The 12,318-nt window shown below is 34.0% G+C and overlaps 1 protein-coding gene across 1 annotated transcript; it reads right to left on the bottom strand.

Annotated features, from left to right (window-relative positions):
* Nucleotides 1–4,894: 4,894 nt before the first annotated feature.
* On the bottom strand, nt 4,895–12,312 carry LOC134269925 (neurotrypsin-like). The gene is made up of 3 exons (XM_062752105.1): nt 12,200–12,312; nt 5,510–5,651; nt 4,895–5,262 (listed from the first exon to the last, which is right to left on the bottom strand). Exons 1-3 carry the CDS (start codon nt 12,309–12,311, stop codon nt 5,094–5,096), a joined length of 423 nt encoding a protein of 140 aa, XP_062608089.1. The 5' UTR covers nt 12,312; the 3' UTR covers nt 4,895–5,093.
* Between the last annotated feature and the right edge of the window lie 6 nt (nt 12,313–12,318).

The raw sequence follows: 12,318 nt of genomic DNA, 5'->3' as shown, positions 1-12,318 counted from the left end.
TTCGTGCCCTAGTCACATAAGATTATGTCGATGTACAAAATTTATTGACATCGCCTACTTACAACTTTGATGTAGTTTGCTGTATACGAGGCTCATCTGTGTTGCAGTGGTAAGTACACTTGATGTCAAGTTTAGATTTTTCAATAAATATCTAAAATGTACTAATTCAGCTTATTTCTTAAAAAATAAGTTATTTTTGCCTCACATGTACAAAACCAGTTTAGACAGATAAAATTCGATTGTGTATTTCAAAAATGATACATATATTTTATACAAAAGGCTAAAAAATCTGCCACAGAAAATAAGAGATTTTTTTCAATGATGGGGAAAATTCTTATATTGAAAATCTGTATCATGAGTGAACAGGATTTGGCCCTCAAGTTACGAGTTTGAATCACTTTGTGGAAAATGGACATTGCTCCTTCTGATAAGACCGTATAAACCAAGGTCCCATGCCGCAGTAGATGCTGGTACATGTATGAAAACGCCTCCTCACTCCCCAATGGCCTTGAGAGCCGAGTATATGACAAATTTGCAGCTTTCTAATGGTCAATGGTGGCGTCTTCATCGAATATATGGAGATAACAAAAGTATTCAAGCTCAAATCCATTAAATAATATAAATCACACAAACCTCTTTAACATCAGAGGAGGTACATGTATCCGATGCCATGGAAGAGTCCCTTGTCGATCGGAACATCCGCCGTGTGTTCCTTGTTTATGTCATTCATTGTCATCGTGTTTGTATTGTATTTTTGTTAATACTGTGTTCTGTGTCACGTGTTCGTTTGGTTGTCACGTGATTGACTTGTGGTCTAGTATTATTCTGGGTGAGAGAGGTTGAACCAGTATGTAAGGGTATAGTACACATGTGTGAGTCCTGACATTTATATATATACTTATGCACGGACTATTCCTTATTAATCTTGACGATACTTTAATACAGTTTGATGTTCTCATGCTAGAAATCTTTTATAAGCAGTTTATCTCAGAAAATCCTTGCGGAACCTAAGTGCCTTGTTGAGACTAGTAAGAATAATTTAATATATAGATACTGATTTTAAAGTATTGAAATTAAATACATATTAGTTTGAGTGAACTTGAACGAGTATGTCATTTTCATTTCAGGTCATCTTCGTTTATTCTTCGTCTATTTCACAATCCATCGTAATTGTCATTAAAATCTAAGAACTTTCATTTGAGGTATTGTGGTGTAGTTTTCTGTATGGAAGACCCTGTGACATTAATGAGGATATATTGTATTTGCTGGCAATTTCATATTATCGTCTGAAGAACTTGCAAAACGGAGTCTTTAAACGAGGCAATTGGTTTTCTAGCATCGTCAACTTGTTTTGGTATATTTTAGTGTCATCAACTTGTTTGTCAATAATTTACCTCGTTTTGAAAAAGTGTTATTACGTAGAGCAAGCTCTTTGGTTTTAAATTAAATAAGAAATGTAAACAACATATGAACCTGATAAGGGTATATTGCTTAGGATACACAAGCATTGGGAGTAGATGACTGAAGAGTTTTCAGGGGAAAAAATCGACAACATTACGGTATCTTTACTATAAACAAGGCGTGTTTTGGGATTTTTATTATGTTAATATGGTTTGTATGTCATTTAGTTTAAATAATAGCTCAAGGTCATTACAAAAAAAATAAAGACGTATTTAGCCCCACAAATCGTAGGTTTACGAATGAGGTTAATAAAAATTTCAGAAATGTCGAGGGTTTTTTCAGTAACTGACATTTTATTTTCAGGGTAGCTTTCATAAACTGCATTCTTTAATAGTTTTAAAAAGATTTAATGAGTGTTATTGAGTGCTTTGGCTTAAAGAGAAATTCCTGAATTCCCGAAAGGTTATTCAAATTACATAAAATATTCTTGCTGTCATTGATCTCTACCTATAAAGAGAGTAGCTAGGCGTGGTGTTTTTTATTTATAATTAATGCCAGCTAACCTGAGTTATCTTCCTTGCGATGAGGAGCTCCATCAATATAACCAACTGCTTTTGCTATGGTTGATGTTACGAATATAATTATGTTGGTACATATAAGCTAAAAACTATTTAAAGCTTCTATCTTTTTGATTTCATTGGAAATAAATTATTTAAAAAATATTGGATTGGATTCATATTATGTATCTTTGCTTTTTTATATAAAAAAAAATTTGCATATTATGTAATGTGTAACCTGATGGGTGTGATTGAGATGTGACTGGTTGGGTGCAGATTTTGAGATAATCATATGTGTATGAATGAACAATATGTGTAGAAGTTTGATTGTACAAAGCACAGGGATCAAACGTTGAGCCAGGATGAAAGATAAACATCTGGTTTTGGTAAACATCCAAGTGTGGTCATTTATATAAAATTGATGAATTCTGTGTTGTTGACTTTTTACCGGACCTTTACTGTACGTAAAAGGAAAAAAAACTCCCTTTTTTATATGTCCTTATATGTGGTCCCAACAATTAAGAAACCAAATGTTACCCTTTATATTAAGTAACACAATTAAATTCTCCTGCATATAACTAACAGATTGTTAATGTAGGCTTGAGAAAGTCCATTGTATTGATGGTACATCTCAAATTCTTTTGTCAGAAAAGGGAGAATTATATCAAAGCTTATATTTACTTGCCAAGATAATATATATTTTTTAAAATTGATGTAACTTTTTTCCTGCATAAGAAAAAGGTAAAACAGCTTCAGGGGTGTTTTACTGTGATTAGTATGGTCGCAATCATTCTATTTGTAGCTGTACAATTAACTTTTGGATGTGAAAATGTTTGCAAAACAGTTGTCTGCAAGTTTAGAGAAAATATGTGAAAATTTTGATGTTCCTAACATAATCCCAAAAGTAATTCACCATATAATTATTGAATGATGTATTTAATATGATATGTATATATAATTAGTAAACATTTAGAGATATATTAAAAAGTGTTAAACTGCAATCTTTTCATGTTTTTTATCTTTATTGTTCATCAAAATCATCAGAATTACTCTATTCATGATGTGAACACGGCAGGTGTGACCGGTCGACAGTGGATACTCACTCCACCTTTGCACCTGATCCCACCTCTAATGTTTTTAAATTCCGCATTTGCTCTGCTCCTATTTTGTATTGTTTTATGGACCTTTGATCTTGAATACTATTGTTATCTCCATTTGTTAAAATCGCTCTTATTCTACACACAAGTACAGTATTACATACTTTTAACTATTCTTGTCAATTCACAATTGTTACTTTCATTCATATGCCGATTTTGTATATTTTAGTGAATTTGAAATCAAAGATATCACGTCACATAGTCTGTCGTATCACTAACGTGGCAACAGGGGACAACTAAATTGTATGAAAAACGAGATGAATTAGTTGTCATCTTGTCTTATTTATTTAATAATAATCTTGCTATTACGCTGCATATGGTGTAAAAATTAACCAACATCTTTGACACTCGAAAACATGCTTCGAATACGATCAGCTTTAGAATCGCTGTAACATGCTTATAACTATAACAAAGAAGAAGGGATGGGAGATTTTGGAATTCCAGTGGTCATGAATTGTGCCCCTTTATGAGCTCACTTGTTTTTTTTTTTTATTTCTTAAATTTGAAGCAGAATTTATTTAGAACTTGCATATGCAGACAAAACTCTTGCTATGGCAAATTCGCCTACATGGCGAAGTGGTAAGAGCATCTGTACTAGAGTTGCGTATTAAGAAGTTCATCCTTAGGTCAAGGGTTCGAATCTACTGCGGGACATGGAGAGCAGTCCTTCAGATGAGACCGAATAAACCGAGGTCCCGTGTCACAGTAGATCTACCACTGGATACCAACTTTTATTCGCACGAGAAATATCCACGAGTGGAGCGACCTTCTTTGATCGCAAAATTTTATTTTGATGAGAATCATTTATTTTGCTGTTTATTTGTAGGGAATCTTTCCTGGTTGCGAAAATTTACTGTCGAGAATTCGTTTAACACTGACGCATTGCTAACAAAAAAATATTTTGGTATAATTGTTGCTTTGCAGAAATGGCCTTTTTATCACATATTATAATAATTGGCTATCTGATTTTTTTGGAAATCAGGTTTAATGTTTGTAGAAAAAACACATCATTTTTAACATGCATGTGCCCTATCTTCGCCGAACGAAAATGAAAACTCTTGGGTCATATTGCACAATTGCAGGACAACTTCTATCATTCTTAAAGATAAGTTTGCTAATTCTTCAATTTAAAGAGAGATTATTGGAAAAAGAAAGTATGACAGACGGACAAATTAAACGGACCTAGTCAATTCGAACGTTCTGCAGAAATTAAAGTCCGAACAAAATGATTTTTTCTCTTCATAAAAAAAGTTGATTGAAATCGTTTTAAAACTCTTTTTAGGGATTAAAATTGTAACAAAATAAGTTCTGTTTTATATCAGTATCAATTCATCGCCAATAATAACAATTATGTCGATATTAAAATCTTCGAAAGCTACATGTAAAAGGACTCGCATTTAATGTTTACATGTATAATGTTTATATTAAAATGAAAATGGAGCATCTTTTTACAAATACCTTCTGCACCAATGGAAGAAAAACATAACCTTATTTAAACAATGAACTCGTATTACGTACAGTAGAATACGTATGTATTTATCTTAATTTATACCATTACCTCCTAAAACAATGAAAAAACCCCAAAAGTTTAAATGCGTACATTGGACAATAACAGGGAATTTTTCATCTGAAAATTTTTTGATATTTGTAATTATTTAACTTGAATTCCTTATATTTTTATCCATAGATTTTGCTTCGTGCAAGTTTCTGCTCGTTGTTCGCTGAAGTAATCACGTTCACATGTATATATTTATCATATAATAAGAAAAACGTCATATATGTATCTTAAAGAGTCATTTAATCAAATATTTGTTGATGCCAATACATATGTGATTAAAAAAAGTATATATAAGTATATTATATATGTTTTTATCTAGTGCTACATCAGAATGAACATAACCAATCACTGAAAAATTACACGAAAAAGATTTGATAACAGTTTGGAAGATTAACAGAGATAAAACTCTGTAGTAGCAAATTATTTGCATCTAACACCAGCATCCTTGTACCGACGACAATTAGTTTTCCAGATGCCGGAGTATGAACAATCAAAGATGGACGATTCCCTTCTTCTACATCGTATCCTCCTTATCCACGCAGTTCCAGACCCTTGTCCAAAATAGGCACTTTTCTGGGCCGTATAATCTCTGTAAAATAAACAAGATCTTATATATGCAGTGAAAAATATATAATCTGACATGTACTAGTAGATTTGTGTCGGATTAGACAGGGTGTCAAATAACCCAGTGTTAAGAACACTTAAAATAGTAAAGTGAAACAGATTACACAGTTTGGACAGTTTTCACTGTACCTTTACAATAATTATTGTCGTTCAATATGCGTTGATTTTGACACTGCAATAAATATGGAAAAAAAAAACGAGTAACAATTTACCCTGAATAGCCCAGACTTCTACATAAAACTAGGGCTTCGTTATCATCCCATCCATCATCACACACAGTACCCCAGGTCCCGTTGATAAACACCTCTACACGACCCTCGTTGCTTGAAGCTCCATTCACAAGTCTTATCATTTCTGTGCATAAAAAATCTCATTATTACAGTTAAACGAATTAATTACATTGAATTTTTGTCTTGTTTAAGAATGGGAGAAAATGTGAGAAAGCAAAACCAACTCATATTTTAAGTCGTCCTTGCTCATGATCAGTGATGTATGTTACAAATTGAACACATGTGAAATCAGTGAAACGTAAACTATTTTTGATAAAAGGGTTAAGTTATTGTCAAAAGTTTCACAAGTTGTGTTCAATTTGTTTTAAAAACTCTACACACATCACTGAGCACGGAATGACAATACTGGTGAGTTGGTATGCTTTCTTACATTTCTATTCAGAAATTTCTGGATTATAGTGTTAATATTTTGATATTTCTCATTAATTTGCCATTATTCGAGGCATATTCTATAATACATATTAATCATAGATCGTGGTCACAATCACCAACTCAAAAATAAATAATTTTAAGAAGTTAAATTTAACTTTTAATTAGAAACAATTGAGTAATTACACAGCTCTCACATCTTGGCTCGTACGTACATGAATACCCAGTTTGGCTACAGCATGGTAAAAGAGAGAGAGAGAGACAGAGAGAGAGCATAATATTACCCCCACCCCTAAAAAAAGAAAACCGAAAAAATATCGATCCAGAGAGTCCTAATAAACTCAGCTAAATCAATTTCGTTATACCCATTTTTTGCAGACATTTACTTCCAAAAATGAGTTTTCAGAAATTTCATGCTGTTCAATTTCACATTTATTTAAATTTTTGACCAACCATTACATTTTTTACTTCGAAAGCCACTGGGCCAGAAAAGCTGAAACGTATGTGGAAGCATCCTTGGGTTATGTAAATTCTAAATTGTTCAAATCATGACCCCTGGGGGTAGGGTGGTGCCACACGAGTGAATCCAAGTTTAAAACAGAAATATGAAGGAAAAAAAACTTTAAAAATCTTCTTCTCAAGAACCACTGGGTCAGAAAAGCTGAAATTATGTTGAAGCATCCTTGGGTAGTGTAGATTCTGAATTATTCAAATCATGGCCCTTTAGGATGGTCAAGGGCAAGATAGGTATTGCAAAGGGGAAAATCTGTTAAATATGACAGAATGGCCGAAGTTACTCAGGTGAGCGATGTGGCCCATTGACCTCTTGTTTGTATTATTATACCTTTACTGTAATTACTTTATATAAAAGTTATACCGTAAAACTGTCTATTTCCCCGAGAAGAGAATTTTTCACTCATCTGAGGACTACTCCCTGGAAATTCAGCGCTACTCCCTAGGACTACTCCCTCATGAATATTTATTAGTAATTTTAACCAATCAAAGTGTTCAGGGGGCGGAGCGTTCAAGGAATCTCGAATCTGTGACGTCATGTCATTAGCAATGTAATTATGACGTCAAAACATTTCCACATGCAATGTCAAACTCATACTTGAATTCTAACAAAATGAAGACAACGATAGTTCTTCGAAATGTCAGTGATAATACTTTTTAAAAAAAATTTTAATTGTTTTAGGACGCGATCAATTACTTATCATACATGTACAATGTCTTATACCGCACAAATTTGTACAAATTTGTAATTATGCCTCTTCAGTATTTTTTTTTAACTGTCGGAATATCTGGTTAAAAAATTAAATCGCCTATGATTGTTTCGGTATAATAAAACAGTTATGGAATGGGAACTTGGGAAATAGCAAATTTATGGTTCCTCTCGGCTTCGCCGCCTCGGGATATAGTTTCCTCCCTCGGGGAACCATAATTTGCTATTTCCCTCGTACCCATTCCATAACTGTATATTGTCATAGGTAGAAATATTCTGAAAAGTCAAGCTATTTCGGGCAGCAAACAATTTAAACATAGTGTTATATATATTTTTTTAAAACCATTAATAAAAACGTTTATTATACCTCTACTGTAATTACTCTATATAAAATTAATACCATAAAACTGTCTATTTCCCCGAGAAGAGACAATTTCTCTCATCTGAAGACTACTCCCTGGAAAATCAGAGCTACTCCCTGGGACTACTCCATCGTGAATATAAAGTAATTTTGACCAATCAAAGTGTTCAGGGGGCGGAGCGTTCAAGAAATTTCGAGTCTGTGACGTCATGTTATTAGCAATGTAACTATGACGGCAAAACATTTCGACATGCGATGTCAAATTCATACTTGAATTCAAGCAAAATGAAGACAACGATAGTTCTTCGAAGTGTCAGTGAAAATGCTTTTTAAAAATAATTTAATTGTTCTAGGACACCATGCATTACTTATCATACAATCTGTTTAACAGCATGCATTTGTAATAATGCCTCTACAGTGTTTTTTTTTTTTTAAATGTCGGAATATCTGGTAAAAAAAATAATAAATCGCCTATGATTGTTTCGGTATAATAAAACAGTTATGGAATGTGAACTCAAGAAATAGCAAATTTATGGTTCTCCTCGGCAGAAAACCATTTCCCTCGGCGGCTTCGCCGCCTCGGGAAATAGTTTCCTCCCTCGGGGAGCCATAAATTTGCTATTTCCCTCGTACCCATTACATAACTGTATATTATTTCAGGAATGTTTGTCAGTGTGTGATTTTTTTTTATCCGTAGATCTTTCTTTCAGCAATTATAGATTAATTAAAGACCCAACTTTTTTACCGTACGGTTACCTGAGGAGGGGGAGTGGTCCAAGTAACAGTGGTGTTATTTACCTGGAGACACCCAATACCCAAGATGTCAAAAATCTACATACACGTAGCATTACACAGGAAGTCTGTGTCTGGTATCAGGGTCAACATTCCGTGTTTCGTGTCTAAATTTGAGTGAAACTACTTGAAATAATTGAAATATTTCAATATAAAATTTATTTATAAATACTTTCAGCGATATCTAATGAAGAAAAAATATAAAGAAATATCGTTTTTATATTTAAAAAAATGACAAATTAAAGAAAAGAACACAGAGTAAAACTACAAAGTAAACATATCTTTTTTAAATTAAACTTGTGTAAATATCAAAAGTTAAAAATAAAAATTATAAAATACTCCATTCATAGGTAGGCCTATCCGTCGTGTGAACATATAAAATGTACCGTACCGCGATAGGAATATTGCCTACGTTCTGATCAACAATAGTGTCGAAAATATTCACCATTTCCGGGTGTTCGTACATGTGATTAAAATTTTTTATTGTTTGCGAGATATTTTTTTTTATTACTTTTAAGAATTGATCTTTGGCTGTATATATATATATATATATATATATATATATATATATATATATATATATATATATATATATATATATATATATATATATATATATATATATATATATGTAACAGGAAAGGAGAAAATGCATGGTTGGACCGGGAATCGAACCCGGGACCTCTGCATCTCTAGTCAGGTGCTCTACCAACTGAGCTATCCAGGCCAATATCCACGGCCCAAACCATTACATTCCTCCCTCCTTAAATTGTCTTCGCCCTCGAAGACACAACCCAAGTTCTTATTGCCCCTGGCAGGACTTTCACCTGCAAATCCAGGGGTGGTCAACGGCACCAAATCTGTAACAGGAAAGGAGAAAATGCATGGCTGGACCGGGAATCGAACCCGGGACCCCTGTATCTCCAGTCAGGTGCTCTACCTACTGAGCTATCCAGGCCGACATCCATGGCCCTAACCATTACATATATATATATATATATATATATATATATATATATATATATATATATATATATATATATATATATATATATATATATATATATATATATATATATATATATATATATATATATATATATATAAAGCACAATTTACAACAACTCTTAAACTAATATAACTGCCCTAAGTGAAGAAATATTAATATAGAAAGCACAAAGAAATTCACTTTTACATGGATACCCACTTCCGCCCCAGCCCGGGGTTGAACTCTCGACCTTCGGAATCTGTCTCCTAGCAGTGCAGGAACAGCGCGCTAGACCGCTCGGCTATCTAGGCAAGTCAAAAAACTTGCTTTCGATGCCGATGGAATTCTCGCGGCGCTGCCCTACACTACACAGTCATTGAGAATAGAAGTGAGATACAGTTATTTGGACATTAGTTTTAACAGAGGATTGTTACCAATACATGTTGTAATGAAATTAATTATTATTTATAAAGCACAATTTACAACAACTCTTAAACTAATATAACTGCCCTAAGTGAAGAAATATTAATATAGAAAGCACAAAGAAATTCACTTTTACATGGATACCCACTTCCGCCCCAGCCCGGGGTTGAACTCTCGACCTTCGGAATCTGTCTCCTAGTAGTGCAGAGTTGTTGTAAATTGTGCTTTATAAATAATAATTAATTTCATTACAACATGTATTGGTAACAATCCTCTGTTAAAACTAATGTCCAAATAACTGTATCTCACTTCTATTCTCAATGACCGTGTAGTGTAGGGCAGCGCCGCGAGAATTCCATCGGCATCGAAAGCAAGTTTTTTGACTTGCCTAGATAGCCGAGCGGTCTAGCGCGCTGTTCCTGCACTGCTAGGAGACAGATTCCGAAGGTCGAGAGTTCAACCCCGGGCTGGGGCGGAAGTGGGTATCCATGTAAAAGTGAATTTCTTTGTGCTTTCTATATTAATATTTCTTCACTTAGGGCAGTTATATTAGTTTAAGAGTTGTTGTAAATTGTGCTTTATAAATAATAATTAATTTCATTACAACATGTATTGGTAACAATCCTCTGTTAAAACTAATGTCCAAATAACTGTATCTCACTTCTATTCTCAATGACCGTGTAGTGTAGGGCAGCGCCGCGAGAATTCCATCGGCATCGAAAGCAAGTTTTTTGACTTGCCTAGATAGCCGAGCGGTCTAGCGCGCTGTTCCTGCACTGCTAGGAGACAGATTCCGAAGGTCGAGAGTTCAACCCCGGGCTGGGGCGGAAGTGGGTATCCATGTAAAAGTGAATTTCTTTGTGCTTTCTATATTAATATTTCTTCACTTAGGGCAGTTATATTAGTTTAAGAGTTGTTGTAAATTGTGCTTTATAAATAATAATTAATTTCATTACAACATGTATTGGTAACAATCCTCTGTTAAAACTAATGTCCAAATAACTGTATCTCACTTCTATTCTCAATGACCGTGTAGTGTAGGGCAGCGCCGCGAGAATTCCATCGGCATCGAAAGCAAGTTTTTTGACTTGCCTAGATAGCCGAGCGGTCTAGCGCGCTGTTCCTGCACTGCTAGGAGACAGATTCCGAAGGTCGAGAGTTCAACCCCGGGCTGGGGCGGAAGTGGGTATCCATGTAAAAGTGAATTTCTTTGTGCTTTCTATATTAATATTTCTTCACTTAGGGCAGTTATATTAGTTTAAGAGTTGTTGTAAATTGTGCTTTATAAATAATAATTAATTTCATTACAACATGTATTGGTAACAATCCTCTGTTAAAACTAATGTCCAAATAACTGTATCTCACTTCTATTCTCAATGACCGTGTAGTGTAGGGCAGCGCCGCGAGAATTCCATCGGCATCGAAAGCAAGTTTTTTTGACTTGCCTAGATAGCCGAGCGGTCTAGCGCGCTGTTCCTGCACTGCTAGGAGACAGATTCCGAAGGTCGAGAGTTCAACCCCGGGCTGGGGCGGAAGTGGGTATCCATGTAAAAGTGAATTTCTTTGTGCTTTCTATATATATATATATATATATATATATATATATATATATATATATATATTCATTTTTAATTTCGAATATTGGGTATTGACAGATGTTAGGAAATTCGAACTAAAATTTACAATCTCGAAACTCGACAGCTGTTTCTGACATTTCAGAACTTTACAACGGAACATGGTATAGATTGTATTCAAATATAAGTAGGTAAAACATAGGATAAAGGATTTTTTTATCCGTGCCGTTTGTACTAAATATCTTTTCCTATTTTTCATATTCCAATTTTAATTGGCAAATAGCGTTTCTGTGCACAGACTGGTCTAAATTCTACAGAGCAGGTATCTTGTACGACATATCGCTTAAAATACAATATAGCCGTTGAGATTAAAAGCAAATATTTTATTAAGTCATGTTTTATTTGTCTGCTCAGTATCTCAATTGTTTTTAAAATAAAATTTTACCAAGATTCTTTTTTTTAACCCCCGTGTATACAAGGCGGCTACACGAAAGTGTTTGACGCGTGACCAGGCGATCGTTTTCAAAGGACACAAACTCAGACTATCAGGTAGCACGGGTAGCTGGCCTGTCAGTCAAATCAGAAGCTATTGTTTTTTTTTAATGATTGACAGGCGGTAAATTATTGATCTTGAATTAGGTAGATTTTGGGGTCGTTAACATAAAATTGGGTGTTTAAATATGTCAGGACAAGTCTGAGTGATTAAAACATAAAAAAGCACATAGATCTAAACAAAAACATCCCTTAAATGTCTCTAATGGTTGCACATTTATTTTTGAATTTTATTTGTTAAAATCAATAAATTCATTAGAAAAATTGAATTTGAATAATCAGCTTAATTTTAAATATAGCATAATAGAGATGCAATGTCTAAACAACAAACCATTTATTTTGTGGTAGCAATGGACTCCTGCCTCCTGACCACTGCTACATCTATCAAATCTAGATACTCCACAATTTAACAAAGAGCTTTCATATCTACTGAAGCAATCCATAGGAGGT

Source organism: Saccostrea cucullata, unplaced genomic scaffold, assembly GCF_032062105.1.
Source record: "Saccostrea cucullata isolate Sc308-1 unplaced genomic scaffold, CSIRO_AGI_Scuc_v1 ctg1180, whole genome shotgun sequence".
Taxonomy (NCBI): Eukaryota; Metazoa; Mollusca; class Bivalvia; order Ostreida; family Ostreidae; genus Saccostrea; species Saccostrea cuccullata.
Note: the sequence above shows the minus strand (reverse complement) of the source record. Positions and strands in the feature narration are given on the sequence as shown.

What these genes read in the sequence shown, in the direction of transcription:
- LOC134269925 (XM_062752105.1), bottom strand. Translation starts at nt 12,311, where the DNA reads ATGGATTGCTTCAGTAGATATGAAAGCTCTTTGTTAAATTGTGGAGTA. An exon ending in TTGCTACCACAAAATAAATG is followed by an intron (nt 5,652 to 12,199) that starts GTTTGTTGTTTA and finishes TTTTATGCACAG; the next exon opens with AAATGATAAGACTTGTGAAT. An exon ending in AGAAGTCTGGGCTATTCAGG is followed by an intron (nt 5,263 to 5,509) that starts GTAAATTGTTAC and finishes TTTATTTTACAG; the next exon opens with AGATTATACGGCCCAGAAAA.